Source organism: Periplaneta americana, chromosome 1 (assembly GCF_040183065.1).
Source record: "Periplaneta americana isolate PAMFEO1 chromosome 1, P.americana_PAMFEO1_priV1, whole genome shotgun sequence".
NCBI classification, from domain to species: domain Eukaryota; kingdom Metazoa; phylum Arthropoda; class Insecta; order Blattodea; family Blattidae; genus Periplaneta; species Periplaneta americana.
The window spans coordinates 167,342,924-167,368,827 of record NC_091117.1 but is presented as its reverse complement, the minus strand read 5'-3'; the positions used below and the strand labels follow the sequence as shown (position 1 = coordinate 167,368,827).

Here is a 25,904-nt window from a genome sequence, read left to right as displayed (position 1 = left end):
TGGGCGAATCAAATCTGCAATGACTGCAACGTGATAACTTCAGTTTATTGACAGACATAATATGGCTATAATTTGAAGACTGCAATGCCTCTGTGTCAGCTGTTGCTGTTACATTCATGTGAGATATATGATATGAGTGAGTCAATGTGAGAATCATGGTCTGGTATACAGCAATTGTGTTTGTGTTAAAGTGGAAGGATACAGTATTAAACAGCGAAAGTTTATGTATGATAATTAAATACTAAAAATTCGGCCCATGAAGTGCTAAGATGATACTGGAAAAGATTCCCAGGTATTTGTGTTCCATATTATTCAATGTTCCATAAGCTTGTGAATAAATTTCAAGAGACTGAAAGTTTTACCAACAAAAGCACCACAGACAATGAACTGTTCTCATTAGAATTTATCAAAGCATTTTTTTTATGAAGGCTGCTAGTGTAGGAAAGTTGCATCTTGTCGAAAGACCAAAAAAAAAAAAAAAAAATAAAATAAAAAATAAAAAATAATAATAATAATAATAATAATAATAAAAATTTACCCAGTCTTTTGGGTTTCCACATCAATATTGAAGATTGGAATTTATAATGCATACTCATAAAAATTATCAAGGAAGTATCTGATACTAGTTTGTTGTCGCTGTCATTAAGGTGGGTGAGAAATGAGAGGGATATTGGCAAACAGGGTAGCATCTCCTCAGCAGTCATATTTGAAGAGTCCACTGCAAGAATGATGGATGTCACTTTCTTGTCGAAAATGAACCAGGACTGTCAATGCATAGCTTAAGACATATAGAATGTACATAGAGAGTTATATGGCATCAACACTGATAGTCATTGTCCAGTAATGATCGGAAAATCACAGTTAATCTTTGAGCGCTAAGCATTTCAAACTTTCAATTGCTTCTCCTGCAAAATGTATTCCAAATGACATCCATCATTCTTGCAGCAGACTCTTCATTTGGTAACCTATACTGGCTAGGTTTGTATTGCTATTGTTCCTGTAAAATCGTGTATCATACATCATTATCAGTGATTTAGTGGTAGATTTAATAGGTTTTATGCCCCATGTTGTCAGGAGTGAAAAAAAAAATCTACATTTGCAGTGTTGTTGAGTCCTTTGTTTGGTGCACCAGGGCTGATATTAGACTTGCAACATCCAACCTATAAAGATATGATACATTTTCTTTGGATCAGAGAGTTAAAGACAAACGAACTAGGTGGAAAACATCCTTCAGTGAAAAACATCGCCCACGCTACTGCTGAAAGCAGCAAGTATTCCTACCATCAGAAAATGCAGAGTAGGTTTGTGGAAGTGATAAAATTGTATCACAATAAATATCAGAGAATTCTCAAATCGCAGAAACGATATGGATCAACCCTAAAGATGCACGAGCAGGCTTTGATTAATATAGCTCGAAATAATCTGTTTGAAATATACACCCGTAAGTGCCTGGAAGCTAACAAGCTGCTGTGAATGTGGGCTAAGCAGGAAAGTTCCATTGATAGAGCTACCCTTTCTAATAGATCAGAGAAATGATTGGTAATACTGACATTAGGACGACCAAGAAACTCTTTCACTACATCCTCAGGTCCAGCGCTGTGGAGTAACAGTATGTCTGACCATGAAACGAGTGGGCTCGAATTCAAATCCTGATTGGGAAAGCTACCTGGATGAGATTTTTTCTGGGGTTTCTCTCAATCCATTAAGAACAAATGCTGTGGAACTTTCGGTGCTGGATCCTGGACTCATTTCACTGGCATTATCATCTTCATCTTACTCAGATGCTAGATAATCATAGCAGTCAATAAAGCATTGTAAAACAAATCAATTAAAAAAAAAAAAACCTCCTGAATCATTTTTGTATGACCCTCTTCTACGACCAAATCATAGATATTAGCAAGTTTATTTTTGTAGTGCCGCTCCACATTATATTGGCCACAAAAGTACCACATATCAGGCATCGCAATCATTCATCTACTTGAAGAAGGAAATATTTTTCTTCCCAATCTATATTCTAAGAAAGGAACCTGCGTATCTTCTCTCCAATCTGCATTGTTCGAATCCATATTATTAGATCAATCAGAGTTTAGAAAATACCATTGGGCGTATAGACGTTTTCTTAGTGAACATCCCCCTCTTTTTACTATAATTTAAATAAGTTATTTGCGTATTTTCTAAAGTATATAAAGTAACAGAAGTAAATCTATTCCATTTATTCGGTTACTGGAAGTATAAATAAAGTAACATATAGGCCTAAATATGTTTATAAGCAATATAAAGTGTTTGTATTTGAAACTATGCAGAAAATGGGATTTCAATCTATGGATTTTATTTTCTATCTCCTTTCATTGACATTGAATAACACTCCCAGTTCTATAACATTGTCGCGTTTCAGTTGTCTGTTGCAAGTAGGATCCAACAAAAATATGCTAATACGAAAATCTTTAATCAGTTTTATTGCATTGGCTTTTGATAACTTAATTTCTTGTGCAGTTGGAAATATGGTAAACAATGGCAATAAAAAAAAATCACTATATGCACAAGCCAAGAAGAAAGCATACATGCACCCAGTCACAACTTCGAGAATGTGTCTTGTATTTTGCTTTCTGAGCATATAAAAGGCATGTCCTGCGACAATTTTTCATATGAATATTTGTGTCCAGATACAACGGGTAAATCCAAAGTACATGTGGCTTGTATTGATATAGATTGGTACATGAGTCAAGGCACAAGTCTCAGCAACAAATCCCTGTGTGAACATGGTATTACAAATGCGAAATAATAGATTCAAGAGAATGTTACAGCAATGGAGGGGGAGGGAGAAAAGGAGGTGAGGGGGAGGAACAGAAGGGAAAAAGAATTAGAAAAGAAAGAAAAATTAATATGCAGAAATAATGAACAGATTAGTAATATCAAAAGAAAAAGCATTATAAACAAAGCAAACAATCTGAATCCCTGCAAGTGTTATTTTGAAAGAGGTACTAGTACCTTTCTCTTACGCAGCCATATGATTAGTATTATACATTATAGTAAATATAAAAAATTGGTAACATAATTCATGTTAGTAATCAAACGAAAAATGTCATTATAATAAATAGAGAGCAGAGTTTTGTGTTAAAATGTAAATTATTTATTTTTATGTGGTAAAAAATACAAAAATATCTGCCAAAACATTCAAAATATTCAGCCAAAATTTCACACAGGTACCTCTTATATTAACATGAGAAAAAAATACGATATATGAAGCTGTTGGAAAATTAATAAAGGTTATCAAGAAGAAATATGATTTGTAGGTGGTGGTGACCATTGGAAATGAGACATAATAAGATATAAGATGAAAAGCAGGTTGTGTAATTTACACATGACTGCATCTCAACACACAACATAACCCAAACATGGAGAAGGGAAGAGTCAGTTTCTGTATCTCCTTAGAATGTGCATACTACAGTATTGATATGTGCTGTTTTAAAATTCCGTATTGTTAACGTTCTGTGACATTCATGATAGTGTCCACACCTGTGGAGTAACGGTCAGCGCGTCTGGCTGCTAAACCAGGTGGCCCGGGTTCGAATCCTGGTCGGGGCAAGTTACCTGGTTGAGGTTTTTTCCGAGGTTTTCCCTCAACCCAATACGAGCAAATGCTGGGTAACTTTCGGTGCTGGACCCCGGACTCATTTCACCGGCATTATCACCTTCCTATCATTCAGATGCTAAATAACCTAGATGTTGATACAGCGTCGTAAAATAACCCAATAAAAAAAATTAATGATAGTGTACGCTATAATGGTTCAGCCAGTGTCCGGTAATTCAAACAGCATATGGAAAAACCCTTTAGAATCAGTCCATTACCTAATGTGGATGCTTCATAATGTAAGTACATTCTTGTAAAAATTTCGCATACATTCGATGCTTTATGTTAGGTTGTTAGTTTAAAATAACAAGACATACCTGTGTATCTATCATATTACGTCATCTGCTATTGTTCCACATGTGTTGATACATGGCTCATTTTCAGATTCAAATATAAGACCAATCAGCAGTTGGGCATAGAATAATTTTGCATCATATTTGTTGACATGTGGAGTCTTCTTGTATGGAATAAAGATTAATTTTTTTATTGTGTCACACAAAAAGCTTAAATTTGCGGATATTAATGCCAAATCATTTTTAAACTATTGTCGTTCACTAAATCTTTACCAGATATAACTATGAGTTAATATGTTATTACCAACCGGTTAAATATCGAAGCTTATATCCGTATTAGAAATTCAAAATCTCTCTCTAGTCTTTAGATGCATTAAAAATACTAACATGCAGGGATGTGATTTCGATCCATTCAATGTATAGGCTTATTGGTTCATGGCAACATCATATTGTTTTATATTATCTGTAAAGAATATTACTTGTCTTTAAGTAGTACTGTATATTACTGTTAGAATTTATTATAGTTTTTATTTTTATATCATAGTAAACTTTGTTCTTCTATTGATGTTTATTATGCTAATCACTATTACATAGTTAGTTTGTAAACACTACTGTTCAATTTGTTACCGCTTTTGTTTGTAACACTGTGCTGGACTTTTATTGGTCAACTGCTGTTGATAAATAAAGAAATAAATTAATAATAAATTGAATGAATCAATCAATTAATAATACATTAATAAAATAAATAAATATGTAATAGTTATTACTGTTTTTGCTGTGGTTGTTTTTGTTATTAACAAATTCGAAGATGTAAACAATTGTGTCTTGAACCTGGACGGGAACATTACAATATATTTGTAGGCTAACCCACTGTTAGCAAAATGAAGACTGTCTGTCCTATATGTAGGTCTCGTACAAATAGTTTAAGCAATCAAAAATAGTTTCCTTAAGTGGTTTATCTGTAGGTAATACTCACTGTTTAACTCTGTCAGGGATGCTGGCCTGCTCCAATGGCACGACATCTGCTAACTCAGCTAGACTTTCCACAAAGCTCAGTTTACGACTAAACTTAGAACTTGGTGAAATAAGAGAAAGAGAGAGAGAAAATCATTAGAAAAAGTATAACAAGTTTATCTTTTAATATTAGTTTTTTTCACTACACAAAGTATAGTAAAATAGTGATTTTAACCAATCATAACAAATTATTTCATTATGACTAGGGACCTATTTTTTTTATGAAATAAAATTGCAATCCCGGTGAGTATTTCGTGGAAATAACCTGTCAGTTTAATACGAAGGTGGATCAGAAAGTAATGCACAATAATTTTTTTTCTGTGTTGGTATTCCAGCTGGGATGTTGACATTACACCGAGATAGAGTTTGAAGTTTTCACTACAGACAACTTGTTTTGCATGTGCAGCTCTAGCGACAGAAGCCTGAACTACGCAACAAAGATGGCGCGCATATTACTGTCGTCAATTTGTGAAGAGCAGCGAAGTTTTGTGCGATTTTTGTGGGCTAAAGGACATAACCTGAGTGAAATTCACAGGGACATGTGTGGCATTTACGGGGAAGACTGTATGAACTATAGCAACATCTCCAGGTGGTGTGCATTCTTCGCAGACAGCCATGAGAACCTTTGTGAATCACCATGTTCCGGGCGGATGGTAACAGCTGCAACCCAGTGGAATTTCAGGAGGGGGAGGTGGAGGGACAGAGAGAGGGAGAGGGAAGGGGAGGGAGGGGAGAGAGGGGTAAGGTGGGGAGAGAGGGGGAGGAGGGAGGGAGAGAGAGGGAGACGGAGACAGGGAGAGGAGAGGAAGAGAGAGATAAAATGAAGTAAAAATTAAATTCTAGAATTCAGATGGCTGTTACCATCATAATTCTGAAATTCACAGTATTATTCAAGAATATTAATTAATAAATACGTGCTTATTATTAGATCCGGGATTCACAGATTCGAACCTGACCAATACTGACGGATTTTTAAAGATGATATAATTTAAAGTTATCATTTTACCATATGTAGGTGGCAGTGAATTTTGTTTCGCAAGTGTCCCTACATAAAAAATGGAATCCTTTATAGTCAGAAGAGCCAAGGTTTTCGTTTACCATATTTGGAGTCATTGGAAACCAACCAAATAATAAACTGCTACTGGCATTTAGAATTTTGTTTCTGTTAATACCATGTAAGGTATAAGCTAAGCATTTTGGTCTTACTGTAACGAAAATGTATCTGTAAAAAATTCTAATTTACATAATAATTAATTACACATGTCTAATCTGAAGGTTTCTTAAAAATTATACTTTCGTATTTATTACTTACAAAATATTCTAACCTGTAGAATTTTACATACCTAATAAAGGGACGGGTCATCAGAACTATAGTTTTGAGCCAAAATGTGGGATGTACTAAGTAAAGTCCCTTGAGATTCTTACGAAGCCTTCGATCTATCATCTGGTAACAACGTTTGAGCCATGAAAAAGTGGGCATACAACTCCTTGAAGTTGCTCCATGGAGGTAGATCAAAACATAATCTTCTGTGATTAACTGATCCAATGTCATTAATACATAACTGGAACAATAAGAGAAATATTTTAATACATATGCTAGGGTTTCCAAGTTTAATAAAATAAAAAGCGAAACTAAAGACAAATTGAGATTAAGAAAGATATTTTTCTGGAAACAGATGAAAAATTAAGATAATATGGTTATGTCATGTGACTGCAAGGCAGTACAAATTGTTAAGCAGGTTACAAAATCGAATCCACTTTGCAAAATGTAGACTTAAAAACAGGAACAGATCAAATTAGAGGAGTATGAAGTAGGCCTACAGACATTTAAAGGATAAAAAATTATTGAGCTCAATGGCGAGGAAAGCCATTATTCCATGTAAATAAAAAATCCTATTATACATATAAAACAAATATGTGAATTTAATTAAAAAGCGTATGTTTTAATGGTTGCTCTCTAATGCCCAGATATGGACAGCACTCTTTTCACTTTCTTGCTTGTCACTATAAACTAGCAATATTTCAGTACTTGCTTTGGTCAAACTGTTTGCACAGGAGATATGAGGGGTTCACAACCAGAGTGGACTAAGTCCATCTGGAATAGTTCTGAGAAATTGAGTCTTAAAGTTCCTGGCTCACGCTTAGCAACCTTCATCTTCCATAGGAAATGCTGCCCTCTGTGGAGTAACAAATGAGTTATGGACTTTATTTGTTATGGCAATGAATAAAGCTAAGTTTTCTTCATCCGAAATTGTATTAATCCACAAACTGACCACTGGTGAACTTGGTCCATTCTGGTCGTGAGCCCCTCATATGTAAACCATATTTGAGTCTGTGTTGTTCCAGATATTGAGCTTTTGACACCGATATTTTCTTCACGAAGGAAGTAGTTAAGTTCTACTTAACTTAAAATGTTATTGCTACCACATTTCTTGGCTATGGTGAGAATGTTTTCAAATGACAACATGGTGTGTTTCTTCCCGAAGTTTCTATTGGATTTTGGATTGATATCTTTATGAAATGAAATTATTTTTAATGTTGCTTGATGTCAGCACAATGTTGCTGTGTCCTTTTTTCCTCCATCTGATATGCCTTTCTCATTCCCATCATTTCCATATGTAATGGGGTTCAATGAACTGCCATGTATGTAAGTAAAAATTTCTTATCTGTAAGTACTAGTAAAAGTCACACACAGTTACGATGTCTAAATAGGGTCCATTTTGGCTGGATTTTTTTTGCAACATGTATTTCAGTTAAATAAACAAAGGCAAGCTTCAGGAAGAACAAAATTTTGGAAAATCACTTTACCCCTATTTTTGGACACCTTAATAAATAAATATATTGTTGCATTTTATTCTATTGCATTATGTGGGTGCGCAGAGAAAACTCTGGATGTTGGAAAGTAGCATTAATTACAGACTAACCTCTACAAAAAATATAACCACAGCCTAAACTAAATCTAGGACACACGAATTTTAAGTACTACATATAATGTGCAACAAACTATAGCATGGTATGTATGTATATTAGTGGCTTTTCTTCATACATGATTCCAGGACGAATATACCTGCTGATAACTGATTACAGTAGTAGTTATGAAGATTTTCACAATTTATATAATCATGTTTTGGTTTTTATGCTTTTCCAAAACCCTCTTTCACTTAATCGTAACAATGTAACAACACTAATGTCTAATTGGTGTGACTTATGAGGTTGCAACCTGTTTTCGGATAGATGACTAAACAACAACAAAGTAAGAAACATGAACATTCGCATTTTTGTTAATACCAGTCTTCAAATAAAAAATGACTCAAATAGTGAACAATAACCAAAATACATTTACGAAATGGTATTCTTACAGGAATAGATTATCCATAACATAATCGTAATCCACACGACTGCGATCTGGCAGGAAGCAAGCACTGAATACTATGATGGCATTATGGGAACCAGCTGACAAATACCCACCATGTGACAATACCTGCAACAAAAGATCATTAATTCACAATAGTCATAGTATGCGCACAAAATATGGGCTGTGACGTGCAATTGCTTGCCATATCTTATTAGTTAATAATGTTTAAAATAAAATTAAATATCCCGATTAATGTTATACAGGATGTAACTAACCTTACAAGCAGGGCAAAGTAAAATTATTCCCAATTCATACACTGCCCTCCACCTCCGAAAAACTGTCAACATTATTTGAACAACAAATTTATCAATGAATTACGCAGTTTTATTAAGACAATCCTGAATATACGTTAATGTTTTATTAATTATTACTAATACACAAAAGGAGATTGAAGTTACAAAACTGGCTCACTCTCTCAGTCTTCCAAGTTTCTTTTCAACTTAAGCTCAGCTACCTAAAAATACTACACATATGGTGCAATAGTATGCGAGTAATGATAAAGATGTCCTTTTTGCAATCCATGAAAGTTCTGTAAGGCAGCACAGGTAAAGAATTCTGCTTTCATAATATTGGCATTAGAGATTATGCTGGATACTACCAGAAATGAAAAGCTTTGTCTTCGATAGGATTGAGGACCAAATGGGTAACAAAGAAACTCAATGCATGACAGCAAAAGAGAAAGGAAAAGACGACGAGATTATGAAGTTACATTGTGTTACACAGTAGCATTAAATTCAGCATATAGTTATTTTTGTAGTAAGCACATAAAAATATTACTTTCTTTCTTGGTTTCCCACTGTTAAAATATTGCATGATTCAGGGAATAAAGAGTTAGAACAACATAAAAATAGATTATAATAATAAAATTTAATTATTTTATTCTCTCAAGTAAAGAGCTCTATAATGTTTCTCATTTGTAGGGTTATATACTAATACTACATATTCTCAAGTAGCAGCATTCTTTTGTAGCCACACCAAGCTGAACAAACGAATAACATGTAATCCCTACAGAAGTTAAATGTATGCTAGCCATACATACTAACATCCAGACAAAAATTGATAAAAAATATTATAATACATTATAAAGTTCTAAATCTAAATTCAAATTATTTATAAAGTGATTTTCTTCCGGATCACATAATATTGTGGTCTCTAAAAATTTATCGTGTTCTATTTTTCCAACATCTTTTCCTTCTTGGTCTCATAAGAATATGTCCTGCAGAAATAACTACAATTCCAATTAAAATTTTGATCCATAAAGTAGGGAACTTGATAAGATGAGGAACAATTAGTCAATCATTTTGTCTGGGTGAAGTTCTTTACATGCCTATATCTATGAGGATGGACTTGTAATCTTACTTATCTCCTGAAGGTACCCATGCTAATAAACTTTTACTGTATCTTAAAGGAGAACACAACACAAAAAATAAATATATTTTAAATGAATGTACGCGTCCTTCAAAGCAACAATAGAGTACTTTTTACTTCCAGCTCGCCACTGTTTTCACAGGAGAGCGATTTGTAGAAATAGTATGACGTCACTTTGCCAAGCGGTCGCATAGTTGTAGCAGTAAGGCACGTGTCACATTGAGTTTCTTCCTCATTCTGTGCAGTCATTAAAATGCCTCAATGTTCGTTTTATGGATGTTCCAACATTTCTGGATATAAAAGCAAGGACAGAAAGGAGAGAAAATTCTTCTACTCATTTCCTAAAAGAGATCGCTCTCCAAAGCGGCACGCAGCTTGTGTGCAGTTTTGCAAGAGAAAACACTTCATCTCAACATCTATGCAGTTATTTGCTCTGACCAATTTTTACCGTCTGATTATGATAAATCTGAGGTTATGAAGTTTAAATTAATGCCCGATAAAAGAAAAGCACCTATCCTTAACTCTGGAGTAATACCAACTGTAAGGGGTATTTATGAATATATTTAAAGTTGAAAAGGAACCACGAAATTTACGATATGAGACGAAAGAGAGAAAGAAGACTGTTTCCACGCTTCTTCAAACACCTTGTACATCCACTTGTGACATAACAGTTAAAGAGGAAATTTCATCCCAAGATTCAGAAGAAACATTTAATGTGCATAAAGTACACACATCAAAATTGTCTAAGGAACAGTTAAAAAATTTGAAATATTAAGAAAATTGAACAAGTTACAAAACTGAACGAAAGTGAATATTGAAGTGCTAGTCATTTGTCATTCTACCAGGTTACCATAGTAACCAACATTGTTATTTTGTATCGGAAAGAATTAAATTAGTGTGTTTTAACAGGGGACATATGTAACTAAAAACCGTGTAAAATCGTAATAAACAGTTTAGAATAGTTTTAATGATGGAAGAACGTCGTCATTTAAACTATCATTAAATGTTTAAGGTGACTGGCATAACTGAAAGTGGCGGAACACAAGCTGATGCTGTAAGGGGTCTAAATAAGGGAAGAGATGTAATTTCAAGAATGTGAAGTCATTATGAACAATTTGGCAGTCCAGAAGAAAGGCACCAAGGAAAACCAAGGTTACCACTGCAGGCCAAGACAGGTTTCTGTACCTTTAGAACCCTGAGGGAAAGAACTTCAACTGCCACAATGTTAAGAAGTGCCTTGCAAAATGTAAGTAACGTAATTGTTTCAACTAAAACTGTCAGAAATAGACTGCATGAAAGAGGCCTTCATGCCTGTCAACCTTTAACCTGTCGTGTTTTGTGGTGCCAACAAACATCAAAATTGGACAGTGAATCAACGGGGACAGGTCCTCTTTACTGATGAATCACGCTTAGGTTTGCACTCAGACTCAAGAAGAGTGCTCATATGGAGGCCACCAGGTGATGCAGAAAGCCTCAGAAACTTACAGGAGATCCACAAATTTCAAGGAGCTTCTATCATGGTCTGGGAAAGGAATAATGACCAATAGAAAGACGGACCTCGTTCTTGTAAGAGGAACACAGTGAGCAAATGTTTATATTCAAAACATTTTACAACCTTTGGTGCTTCCGATCGCTGAAGAGTATGGGCCTGAATTCCTCTACATGCATGATAATGCCAGAGCACATGTTGCCGGAGTGATGTGTCAATGGTTTCAAACATACAATATTCAAGTGCTACAGTGGCCTGCAATATCTCCTGATCTAAACACCATACAGCACCTTTGGGATAACCTTCAAAGAAAAGTTTCGGAGGATCTAGACAACATCCAGTGTCTGGATCAGCTGTACACTCGGCTTAGACATTACTGGGAGAACATTCCTCAAGATGAGATTTCCCATCTTATTTTGTCAATGCCAATCGCCTTAAACATTTCATCATGCTTTAAATGACGACGTTCTTCCATCATTAAAACTATTCTTAACTGTTTATTACAATTTTACACGGTTTTTAGTTACATATGTCCCCTGTTAAAACACACTAATTTAATTCTTTCCAATGTAACAATACAAAATAACAATGTTGGTTACTATGGTAACCTGGTAGAATGACAAATGACTAGTAATTTAATATTCACTTCCGTTCAGTTTTGTAACTTGGTCAATTTTCTTAATATTTCAAATTTTTTAGTTGTTCCTTAGGCAATTTTGATGTGCGTAGTTCAGTGCGAAATGGGAACTGAAATATTTAGAAAATTATGTATCGACGAAACTTTTGACAATAGTAATGATGAAAGTTACGAACTTAGTGAAAATTCCTAAAGTGATAGTGACTTTGAAGACAATGATAGCGAAGACATAAACAACGAAACTTGTATTGAAATAACGTGGTTTCTAATTTTATACAGTTGTTTAGATTAGTTTCTAATTTTATGCAGCTGTTTAGATTAACCATTTAAATTTTGTTTGCATTGTGCATCGCCTATTATAAAAGTGAGTTACACCAGAGAGGCAATGTTGTGTGTTATGACTATTTGTGAAAAGAGTCATAATGTACAGTGGTATTCACAGAAAATTCAAGATCGACGTCTCAGAGGCAATGTGCTAATTGCATCGGCATTAATGTTATCTGGAATGCAGTTTAATGTATTTTGCGAGCCGCCTGCAGGGGAAATGAGTCGCAGAAAGTTCACCTGATTTCCAATACAACACTGATAATAGGTAGGCTTGTTTATACATTTTATAATAATTTAATGTCAGGCGCAGGTCCAGTAGTTCGTGACAGAATGTTATTAATATTGTTTTAGATTAAGGAAAAATTAGCCATCATTACGAAAATACACTTCATATTACTGTATTACAACAAAATAACATTTGCATGTAAAGTTTAAACTACTGATTTTATTATGAAGTTAATTTGTTGTCATTGTTGCGAATAGTAAGTTGCTAACAATGGTTATAAATAGGGAAACACCTGAAGCCATTTAGCTGGTGTGTTAAATAACGTAACTCAAGCAGACTGCAAGATCAGCACCTGGCTTACTGATGTCATGCGGGCAATCTTAAATTGCGAATAACTCGACTTCTAATTGTCGTCGAGAGATTAACATTGCACCATTCGACTTAAAATAATCTAACCTCAGTTATTCAACACTCAACTAACATTCGGTATAAGTTATGTGTTATATTTAGGGTTGCCAACTTTTTTGAAAAAAAAAAAAAAAAAAAAAAAATACGGGAGATTAAGAAATCGACAAAGTTTCACAAATAAAATTAACAAATTATTCCGTTCTGTTACTAAAAATCAACTTTATTCTATACTTCGCCAGACAGATTTTGTCTCGCGTAATAGTTTAAGTTGACTGCAGTTTTCAACTCTGATTTGATTAGATATGTGATGCTCCTTTCGAGCACCTGTCCAATTGTTCATAAGATGAAATACCCTCTTTGTATGAGCATTATTACTTGGTATGCTTAGAACAACAGTAGCCAGTATTTCCAAATTTGTAACATTAACATGGTTTGATTTTAAATGCGTGAACACTAAAACCTATTCTTGGCAAGCTTACTTTCTATAAAGACTGCATATTTCAAAGCAGGTCTTGAACAACAAAATTCATCATAGGCTACAAACAATCATCATTCACGGCAAAATTAAATGTTGGAATAAGATTTTTATATTATGCAAAATAAAGGATTAAAATGCTCGAAGAGAAGGAAAATATGGGAGCCAGGAGACTGTTGAAAATTATGGGCAAATATGGGAGATCCCGAGAAATACAGGAGGGTTGGCAACACTAGTTGTGTTCCCATTTAAGAAAATAATGGTCTCAGATTTTAATTCACAACCTTCAGAGTCAATGAAAAGCATGGTAACAAGCAAAGAAAAAGTGCATGAAAAGTTAAGTAAATGAATTCGTATTAACTAACCCTTTTGTAAGGTTCAATGACTTTCATGTCTATCCGTCTCTCTAAGCCAGCTATGATAACACTGCGCCAACTACGGGCTTCGGCTCTTTCTTCTGCTGCACTTAACTCAGGAATAGTAGGAACTGCTGCAGGGGGTGGTTCACCTAATCCTACAAAAACAAGACACAAATTCACTCTCAAAAATCAAGAATGTATATTCTATCAAACTCCAACACATAAAGTGCCTATAGACAGTTCTCACTTTTGTAACATAACCAGACAGCAACTAGCTTTGTTGCAAGAACAAGAACTGATCTGTGTTGATACAAACTTATATGTATCGATAAAATTTCATTGGCAAACTCATCCACTTGTATTGTGCATAAAAGTAAATAAACACATCAACATATGTCTTTGGAATGTCGAACATTAAAACATTAAACAAGTTAGGAATATAATAAAATATATGAAGCCATTTTAAGAAATCATACAAAATGGACTATGGCTAAAATGTATCAAAGAGAGACAGAACTATGAGCATTGTATGAAGTGGGGAACACATTTTAAGAAGTAAACTGTAATTGGTTAATGTGAACTTCGGTACACTTTATCTAATGAGAAAAAGACAACCACTTGATCACTGTGGAAGTCTTCAAAGTTTATGCCAGACTTACGCTCCATAATTGAGTCCTCCATTTCGTCAGGGGTGTCAAAGTCTGGGGAGAGGAGTGCATCTAAATCTGGATCATCATCAGGTGACAACATGTCTGTATCTGACAAGCGACTTTCAACTGATGACTCATCCCCATCAGCAGTGGTGTCACCACATGATCCACTACCAGCAAGAATATCTGCAGACACACGAATCTTGCGTCGACCTCCACGCTGTGGAGCTACTAAACTTCCTGGCCGTTCTACAAAATAAAAATACAGAATACTTAAATTGACAGCATCCGCCAAATTGTCAGTTCAACTTCTTAATATTGTAGAATTCAACAAGTCAACTTATATTAAAGTCATACATTTAAAATAAATCATCAACTCCTAATTACAAATTGGGAATCATTATGAAGAAAATATCAATTTAAATCTCAGTTTAAAAGTAAAATTAAATTTTAGAAAATTATCTTTCATGTAAACATTACTTACAACACAAAATACGAAATATACTTTCATATATTCTCACAAACAATCCCATCGTCATTAATTTATTATCATATTATTACGAAAATTTCCATTACTTGTTAAAGTTATAACCTCTGTTATCAAAATCTAAACACAATATGAGCTCTGCTTTATTGGTATCTTTCACATGTCAGTTTTGCCAATACTTATGTTCAACATGGACTATTATTTGAGTCAATAATGTATAATAATCTCTTTATGAATAGTGTACACATTATCTAATCATATATGCTACTATGTACAGTATGTCCTTTCATATTTCATAAAATTTATATACACACAATTATTCATTCCTCAATTTGTTTTCTCACACGAAGTACGAAATATTTCTAACACTTTCTGGTTTATTTCGAGACTATCTACCATCACATCGAACTGGTAGAAGAAGTAATAAAGTAATTAGGCTAATATATCAAAGGTCTAAATTTTTAGCTACACTGCCCTCCAAGAAAAATAAATAAAAAATAAAAAAATAAAAGAAAGAAAGAAAAGAAGCTTTAAAAAGATGTTTTTTGAAACTGGACAAACACAGAAACAATATTTAAGTGAAAGACATTACAATAATTTAATATACCGGTACTTACAAAATTATGCATATGCACATTTTTTCTGAATGTTTCACTGCATAATTAGTGGCGAATATAAGAGTTAACAAGTCACTGACAGTAGACACTTGTAAAACAGTTCAATACTGAATATTAGCACTTTCAGCAGTAATCATTGCTTGCATTCTCTCCAGCATGACGGCGATTTTGCTTCATATCTGGTTTTGCATATGGTCACTGTTCCATTCATTAACTAATATTACCAGGTTGCCATTATTTTTTTCCTACATAACAGCAGAGCACACCACACTTGCTGGATTGGGTTGAGGTCTGGACTTCATGCTGGCCAATCTAAGGTTGCTATCTCAATCTCCTCCAGGATCTGTGTAACATAATGAGCAGCATGGGGACAAGCATTATTGTGCATTAACAACAAATTTTCGCTGATAAATGGAGCAAAGGATATTACATGTTCTATGAGGACCCCCTCAATGTACCTCTGGGCTGTCTATGCCCCATTTACAATGAAGATGAGCTCTGTATAGGCCTCAGAGCAGACGCAACCCACACAATCAGAGCCTCATATGGAGTTCCAGCTGGCTCCGGACTGGAAGGTCCGGGGTTCGATCCCAAGTGGTGACAGGATTTTTTTCTCGTTGCCAAACTTTCAGAATGGCTCCGAGGTTCACTCAGCCTCCTATAAAATTGAGTACCGGGTCTTTTCCAGGGGTAAAAGGCAGTCAGAGCATGGTGCCGACCTCATCATCACCTCATTCTAGTGCAGAGGTCATGGAAAGCATGGCCCTCCATGTCCCCCAAGTGCCTTCATGGCATGTTACAGGGATACATTTACCTTTACCTCTCATGTGGAGTTCTCACAGGTGCGTAACATTTCCCTGGTCTTCTGGACACTATTTCCCTCCCATCTGGAGATCTGAGGCTGAACCTAGACTCGTCAGTAAAGAACACTCTTTCTCACTCTGCCTCAGTCTAGTTTGGAGTTGTCAGGTGAACCATTGAAGATGGACTCTTTGGTGCTGTGGACTGAGATCTGGGCACATGGAAGGTGTTCTTGTGGTAAGATTAGCTTCTTCTTACAATATTCTCACTCACATGGACCTGGCGCACTTCCATCAGATGATTCCTTGCTTCTACAGTAGTCATATATCTGTCCCTCAATATATGCACTGGCAGAAGGGTGACAAGACCATGGTTTGTTGAAGAACATGTGTAGCTCCCGAAAGTGCCTAATTGCTATAAAAATATTTGTAGAGGTGCGCAAGACCCTCATCACATACTGAAAGCTGGACCCTTCATCAATTAGTGTGATGGCTCTCGCTGAATCTTCAGAGGCATTTTCAGCCGACTTTTCTTTAAAGTGCAACTAAGTACAATGAAAGGAAGATGCTGCAACTGCACAAAGTCACGACAATGTAACAATAGACCTCTCATAAAAATGTAAAATCTCATTGCTGCAATAGGCCTACTATCAAATTGAACATATCTGAGATTGAAAGCCAGAAACACAATAATGATAATCTTCCAATGATATATTTCCTTGTAAAAAATGTTCATAATTGTTTACTGAAATTAGAACTTTCCAAACATCCTAATATTACAGGCAAGATTTCAAAATATAAAGAGAAATCTACATTTAGATATGGGGTTATGTGCTTTTTTTTTTTTTTTTTTTTTTTTTTTTTTTTTTTTTTTTTTGGGAGGGCAATATAAATACATACATAACATATAGTGTGTAAGAAAGTACAGGATATTTTCCTCTACCTTTAGAACTCGTCGTTTTACCAGAAAATGTATATGCAAAAGTTGTTGAAAATCAAGTAATATGTCACTGTTTAAAAAAAAATATATATTCAAACATACAATATGTCTTTAAACAACACCCTATATTAATTTGTAATTATTTGGATGGGGAAAAAAGGTAACTTTCTGCATGATAGTGTCAATTTTAATCTGAATAAGTTCTGAGTTTATGGCATGAGATTTTACATTTTCAATATAGTGAGCTGAGAAGAACCTGGTCATTTTAGCATGTGTTGAGATCTAATATCTCCAATGTTTTAGAAATACTTCAAGATTTCATCTTATTGCCCAACAGAATAGACAATACTTTCAGATCTGGGCTATACAATTTCGATAATGGCGCTTGTTAGTCTCGAAAAGTAAAAGATTAAAAAAACAAAAACAACTAACAGAAATAGTCCAAAGGAAAGCCGTTTCTAACAATAACCAATATAGACCAATGTAATTTCATTTTTTTGATACCATGCTCAAAATACTGTAGTTGTTGAAAATGTCAATCTAACAACATTACTGGGTTGGTAGCAATGTGTAGTGTTTTAAATCAAACTCATCCTTTTTACTTGGCTTTATCCAGACAGACAAAAGTGCACGAGTAAGAATTCACACACTACTTTTGCAGTTTCTATCATACCATCAATATGAAAACGTGAGTTAGCAATGGTAGCAGTGTACAATGAAAAAAAAAACAGTCTTTATTAAACATATACTTTGACGAACATGTTCAAAAAATGACGGTTTTCAGCCACACACCTGTTTTGTGAGCATTTTATCCATCCAGATTTGTCTGTCAAAGTAAAACTGAGTAAAGAGTGAAAGCAATGACTATCTTTACCTAACAGATGTGCACACAGTAGTAGTCATGGTGGTGGGTGGTGATGGTAGTAGCAGGCCCAGTGAACATTACCAGTCTCTCTCTTGAACAATCAATACAAATCCTCAACTCATAGTGCTTCACTGGATTAAAATTTACGTACTGTGTTATGTTATGATTAAAATTTATGTACTATGTTGTTAATTAAATTTTAAAAGTTTTCAAAATTGGACATCCTGTTTTATGACTAACTACTTAAAGGTGCCGATACAACTATTCTCACAAGTTCGTCTCCCCTTATCTGCATGGCTGGTGATACTAATACTTAGCTTACTTCATTACTGACTGATGTTTATGTTATCCTTCAGGCATCAGCACTTTTTCGTTTGGGTGTCAAGGGAAAGGAAATCTATCTTCGTAGTGTATCCAGCTATTTGCTGACAACACGTGTTCCACTATGTTTCACTATGAATTTCCTCTTCTTACAAATGATGGATAAAAAGCATGATGCTGGTTGTATATTTCAGCAGCCACATTCCAAAGATGAGGTGTATTCAATATGTATTGGAGAGAATTGTCCAAGGTTATAGATTTTAGATTCGTTCTATGGATGTTTGTGACAGGGCAGTTTAAGAGGATATAAGGGAGGGGAAATAAGGGAAAGAGAAATAGATATCACGTAAACGCTGCATGGTACATAGTATGTCAGCTAAAAGTAAGTGCAGGTCATTACATTGTTTTATGTTCTGCAATGATTACATAATAAGTGCGAGAATATGTACAGATACGGAAATAAAATTTAGAGCTCCCCTATTGCACAAGTTTCACTTACAACACACTGTGCATGTGCAGTAAACAAGAGCCCCTGCATACATGCTACTTGTGGACAGTCATGTAAAAATTCTGGACTCTCATCAAGACTCACTCCAAATTTTAATTCTGTATCTGTACACATTTTCAAAATGTACATATGGAAAAATAAATCATGTAGCAGAACAGGGAAAACTTTAGACGCAACTTACCTGTTTGACCAATTCAGTGCAGAAAAACACTACTTAATTTGGTGAATAGTTTAATGAAACAGGTTCTGTGAATGATGTGATGTGAACTAATATTACACAAGATAGGCAACACTTCCAGTAGCTACTGTGTGGAGGGTGAGTACCAAAACAAACTAGACCTACATAACTTTTAATCCAGCAAAGCACCATGAGTTTTCAGGTGCAAGCAGGAGTGGGGGGGGGGGGGGAGGGTACCTGCTGTATCAGCCAACAGAAACGCCGAGAATATTTATTTGCTAGAACTCACTGCAGTAGTAGTTGTAGTGGTGGAGTAGTGTTAATGGATTGTTTTTTCAATGCTATGTTGTATAAAATGAAACTACATTGTACTACACTGACTGGCAAAAAAAACCGATCACTTGAAAAAAATACTAAAAGTCAAGTTTAAATGTAAATTATGAAGTAACCCAAGAAATAACATACCTGTAATCGTACTCAATTTAAAGATTACACTTTTATAAACTTGTGACACGTAAATTCACACCTTTCACTCCAATTCTGAGTCAATGACCGTCATATGTTCATAAATCTACACTTTTGCTGAAATTTTGCAAAATTTTTCACTTAACTTTCAGCTGAATATTTGTTCATTAAACTTCACTGAAAATGATGTTGATGCACAAAACTTAAATTCACACTATCAATAACTAAAACAAACATTCAGTATCCGGTGTGTCCCCCCTGGCCCTAATTACAGGTGCCATTCTCTCAGGTATGGTTTCGATTAAGGTTATGATGTCTCTTTGGTCGATATTGTCCCATTCCTCTTGGAGTGCAGCCCACAGATCACCTAAGGTCTCCGGAACAGGATTACGATCTCGGATAGGTCTCCCAACCTATCCCGGAGATGTTCTATAGAGTTTAGGTCGGGACTCCGAGCTGGCCAGTTGAGACGAACAATCTCCCATGCATCAAGATACTGTGATACGCAGCGTGCTGCATGTGGATAAGCATTGTCATGCATGAATATGAAATCATCGCCAATAAATGCAGCAAAGGGCACGACGTGATCGACGAGAATCTCGTTGATGTAGCGGTGAGCATTGAGACTACCATTCTCGACGATCACCATTCCGTTTGGGTCTCCATGGGGATGCTGACCCACACCATCACGGAACCTCCACCGAATGGCATCCTTTCTGACAATGTGCACACCTCTCTCAGTACCATCTGGGAATTTCAGGGAGAACCTGGACTCATCAGAGAACAGCACACTGCTCCACAGTCCATTGGGCATTCTGACGAGCGAACTGAAGACGGTAGGCTCGGTGCTCTCTGGTCAGATCTGGTCCCATAGCAGGTCGTGGCGATTGAAGATTTTGTTCTCCAAGGCGTCATCGAACAGTCCTTTCGTTCACATTAACATCTCGCACATGTTGTAGTCGATTCCGAGCTTCAACTGCTGTAGTATGGCGGTTTCTTAGAACCTGGCTCACGAGAAATCGATCATCTCGGGCTGAAGTCTTCCTTTTTCTGCCAGAATCAGGTCTTCTGGAGTAACTCTGTGTTTCCTGGAACCGTTTCACAGCCTCTTGCACCGTGGTGCCTATGGTAGCAGCGGCGTAACGGAGGCTGCGTCCGTCATCAATGACAGCAACAGCTCTGGCAAAGTCTTGGGGTGACAGAGGCATTGTCTGAACTAAATTTATTGACGAAATGGCAAACAAACCATTTTCGACAGTTTTTATTCATTTTCAAAAAGGAAAGGAAGCAATAAAGCAATAAAACCTCTTCAATTGTTTATGATGACCTACCCCACATGTTCAGCACACAAACACATTCCTTCGTTGTTAGGCGATAAACCGAAGATTTATTGGTGTGAAAGGCATGAATTTACATGTCAGAAGTCCATAAAAGTGTAATTTTTAAATTTATTACGATAACAGTTATGTTATTTCTGAGATTACTTCATAATTTACATTTAAACTTGACTTTTAGTATTTTTTTCAAGTGATCAGTTTTTTTTGCCAGTCAGTGTATTTACAATTTTTTTTTCAATAAAATCCCGTAAGTTGTTTCACAATCTTGTCATATATATATATATATATATATATATACACACACACACACACACACACACACACACACACACACACACACACACACACACACACACACACACACACACACACACACACACACACACACGAGACAGAAAGATAATGAAATTATAATATTAAAAGTTAACCTCATAACGAGTTTAAATTTATTTTTCAAATGAAATAAAAAAAAATATCAACCAGGCTATAAGTCATAAAGTTATTGTCAAGACAGACAAATTCATCCTTTATGTATTATGATAATAAATATAAGTAACAATTATACTGAAATATAATTATAATTACTATATATAGACTATACATATTCCCATCCTCACACAATAAACAAGAAAAGGTAAAATGCATCATCTTTGATTACAAAATGCTTATGCTGTGAACAAGATACAAGAATGCAGTTGCAAGCAAAATTAATAAAGCATTGAATAGTAACAGCCATTAATCTGCACATCTTAACCTAAACAAGAATACAAAGCCAGTCATCTGTTATAAATTAAGATACCACATATTAGTTCGAATAGAATAGGCACAGTAACTCTTATTGAAGCACTGGACAGGCATGCAGTTATAAAATCAATGTGCAATAAAGTTACATTATTTACATGAGCATTTGAAAGTTTATTGTTTAGTATAGTTACAAAGATGTTGAACAGTGCTGAAGAGTATGAGGTCCAGTAATAGCACATCATCTCATTCCACTACTCGTACACATTAAGTCACCCATGAAGTCTTAAGACTGAATGAAAAAAAATATATATATAAGCAATGCAACACCATACGCCCACGTAGAATTAAGTATAGCGGTTATTCCTGAATCATTTCAGTTTACAATAGTCAAGCATTCAAAATGCCAAAATCCCAGATTTCACCAAGCATCAATGACAAACCTTGACGAATTTCCACTGAACCATCAGGGTTGATAATGGGTGCTCCCTTGTTTACAGTTTGATGCTGCAATGCCGTAGGATCCAGCAGCACAGGTCCTCTAGTAGGCTCTTGTGAATTATCCTTCAATTTACGTCGTGGTCTTGGACGTGGAGGGGCTACAAATGACGAATTTTCGGAAGAATTTATTCCACTTGCTATCTTTGTAGTGGATTTGGTACGCACATTAGGGATGGGTTTATAGTCACCATTCTCTTGATGTTTCAGGGGATAAGGACTTCTCAATTCATTGTGCACTACCACAGATGCTATTATCTTGTTCTGTAAGTCACTTGGCATCTGATATTGTTCATTATTTAACTTTTCTTCTGAATTTGGCACGAGAGAATGTTTATTTTGCAGTTCTGATTCACATGGTGAATTTACAGCTGAAACTATCGAATCCTCTCCTGTGGGACTTTCCATAGTCTGAAGACTCTGAGATAATGATATCTTTCGAAGGCCAGAAGTAACATTGTCAGATCCATCCTTTATTCGAGGACTTTCTACAAATAATCCTTCCACAACACGTCCACCAAAATCTTTCTTTGCTAAACGTTTTGAATTGCGACGTTCAAAAATGAAATTTGAATCTTCTGAAACAGAGTCACTACTAAAGGCACTAGGTAAACTGAGATCTAAAGTAGATTTGCTTTTCATTTTCATGTTTATCCCACTACTGTTTTGCCTGGACGGTACAATTTTTAAATCATGAGATGACATGGCCTTGCTTAACAATGTATTGGGTGAAGGTTCAGGCACTGTGTCAGCTAATACTACTATTGCACTTCTATTTCCATACAGATTTGGTAACAAAGTATCTTCAGGATTTGGAGTTAACACACGACGTAACTTTTGTTTTGGAAAGTCCACCTCATTTATATATTTTACTTCTGCAGTATCACTCTTGCTTTCACTAGATGTAATTTCATCTTGGTAACATGAAGTTGAATTTCTGATAGCTAACTTTATACTATCAGTCTCTTCAGAATGTTCTACAATCCATTGGGGAAAAAATGTAACAAAACATAAAATGAGACAAATATTTTCAAATAAAATAAATAAGAATAAATTAAATTAGTCTTATTATGATGTAAATTGATTTAACAATTATTTTAGAATATAAAACACACTAAAAATGTAATTTACTATGCAACATAAACAGATAAAATTAGAATATAATCAAAAGATGATAGATTAGGGTCAAGTCCTTGCTAAAACTTCAATAAATTTTCTGTGAAAGACAAAAAGCTCTCAACTTCAACCTGTAATAAATTTCACTTTCAATGTACATTCTCACATTCTATTCTTCAATTTTTATTTAGTTCAAATAGGTGGCAACATGTGATGGACTTCTTTCAGACCAGAGGTTGCAGTAAATTCGAACAAGAACACTTAATAAAAGCAATACAGTATGCATTATTTGTTTAAACATTTTACAATTGTATAATTTTGTAAAACAAACTTAGTGTTCAGAACTATACACCAATTCCTACTACATCGCTTCAAAGTCAAAATAAATAACAGTTACAGTCTTAAGCGAGTAGGAAAGATTACTCAATATTGAAGTGCTGTATTTCCTTAATACCCTAAAATTCTAGTCTGAAAGTAGATGAAATTTGTTTGCTTGCACAATTTCTTTAGAAATGATGAAAAAACACATAAACTGACTTGGGGGTGAGGGGAGTTTTTGATTTTCAATCACTTTTTTTCTAACTGAAAATAAACATGAACAATTTTCATATACTGTATTGGTCAATATGTAACTACCAACAACCCAATAGTATCAATTTACATTCACATGCTTTCTCTGAAGCATGGTTTACTACTCAAATTTGAGTACAGAGAATCAGTTGTACAAGACAAGGGCAGCTGCGTCTCAAATTTAAGTGACACAGAAATGAGATATTTTGTTCTTCAGAATACAGTTTACAGTACAGCATAATTATCAAGTATTTCAGCTGCAACAAAAAAATAATTTAACTTTTTGTTTACTCCATCTTTAGTGAGAAAACAGAGCATGGATTTAAAGTTGCATACCTCTCCATGAAGATGAAACAAGTAATCTCTGCTTCAGAAATCAAAAGCCCTCATTTGCAATTAACAAACCCACCTTATTATAACAATTTATGTACTTAGTTATTAAATAACACGAGACAGGTAAACATGCAGAAGTCTTACACCCACTGTTTCCACTCTTCCCTATGTGGCAAAATTATGATTTTAACGCTCAACTGCGGGGGTCATACACACCTAAGTAAATTTTATAAATAATGTAGCCTTTATATTTTTATTTGGAGAATCTTTCTACTCTATCTACCTTTTAATTAGCACATCATGAGCAATTGAACAGGTTGTTACTGTAGTAATATCTATTGCCCAGGCACTTGGAAGTTCTCCATTGTTACTGCATCAATATTTTAGTGTATAATTGAGCTTAAACACTGACTGGGATCTGTATGGTACCAGGACATCAGTTGCATTAGTGTTCTGAGAATGGTACATTCCTATGAAACTGTTGTATTTGGCAATCCAGAGCGTGATGCAGCTGTAAACAAGTGGTTAGAAGGAACGGAAAGAAACTAGAGTGCTTATGAAGACGATAAGAATGACAATTCTTCACACGAGAGTGATCATAATTCAAAATCTGAAATGAGGAAGAAAATAATGAACAAGACGAAAACATTGAAGACTCTTTAGCAAACAAAATATATTACAGTCAGAATAGGTTCAAGTGGTCCACTATTCCTCCAGCAGCAAATGCCAAAACACAAAAAATGCAACATAGTTACATTTTATCTGTCGAGATACTTAAAATAAGGAATCTATTATCCATCGAAAAAATGGCTGTTGAAGTGATTGCACGCACACACACACATACACAAGAAGAAGAAGAAATTAGACAGAAGTAACTTTGTAGTAGGTGATTATAAATCTTCATCCCGCACTGCAGTCTATGACATTGTGCCTAGAGCTCAAATTATGGAATGCTTGCTAGTTTGAGTCCTCATGGTTCAAGGAATTTTCTCATGAAATTTCAGCGAGCGTATGGGACTGGTGCCTATGCAGGATCATGATGAATTTGGGAAGCTACAATAGGTAGCAAAATTGGTTTCGAAAACCAACTACAATAGCTGGAGGAATCATAATGCTGACCACTCAATACCTCTGTTCTGCCTGGGGCATATGGACATGAGGCCAGCAGCCAGCTGATCAGCCTAGGCCTTTCATGGGCTATTTGTGTCGATTGGATTCTGAATATTCATGATTTGATCTGAAAACTAAAATACAACATACCCAGGAAAGCACTGAACTCCTTAAGAATGAAGTCTTTAAATTCAGTTCTGTCACTCTTCGAAGTGTATGATACAATTTATTTATCTTGGAAAGCTTTAATTAAAGTAGTTTATGCAAAAGTTTGGATAACAAGAAAAAAATATAGCTTGAAGGCCATGAAAAAGTCCAGAGGACATATTGACACCACACCACAAGTTACATTATAATTTTCCATACATCAGTTCATGGTTAAAGAAGAAAGAAACAGATGGAAAAAAAAAATATGTACAGCAACGGTGGAATGCATAGTAGCACTGTGATTAAAAAGTTGCGCTGCAAGCTAGAAGATTGTGGGTTTGATTCCCAATGGAGTCGTGGATTTTCTCTATTTATCTAATCCTTCGGGCTGTGGCCCTGGGACTTACTCAGCCTCTTACACAAATAAGTACCAGGGCCATCTCCTAAGGGATAAAGGCAGTAACCATATAGGACTGGCATCCCTACTGTTAATGCCAACTGTCTAGAAAAGCTTAGGAAAAAAAAAAAAACGCACGCACGCACGCACGCACGCACACACACACACACACACACACACAC

The 25,904-nt window shown here is 35.3% G+C and overlaps 1 protein-coding gene across 6 annotated transcripts in view; it reads right to left on the bottom strand.

The window, feature by feature from the left end:
- LOC138703609 (protein prune homolog 2) overlaps nt 1–25,904 on the bottom strand; it is a 65,039-nt gene that overhangs the window by 23,276 nt on the left and 15,859 nt on the right. For 5 of the 6 annotated variants that reach the window (XR_011333221.1, XM_069831651.1, XM_069831667.1 and 2 more), the window contains exons 6-11: nt 21,995–23,026; nt 14,302–14,541; nt 13,649–13,797; nt 8,298–8,419; nt 6,282–6,500; nt 4,901–4,999 (exon numbers count right to left, since the gene is read on the bottom strand). Coding sequence is in view for 5 of the 6 variants with exons in the window: in XM_069831651.1 (XP_069687752.1) it covers nt 4,901–4,999; nt 6,282–6,500; nt 8,298–8,419; nt 13,649–13,797; nt 14,302–14,541; nt 21,995–23,026 (1,861 nt within the window). In the remaining variant the exon portion in view is untranslated. The remainder of the gene's footprint in view (nt 1–4,900; nt 5,000–6,281; nt 6,501–8,297; nt 8,420–13,648; nt 13,798–14,301; nt 14,542–21,994; nt 23,027–25,904) is intronic. The other variant, XM_069831677.1, reaches the window with a different exon arrangement.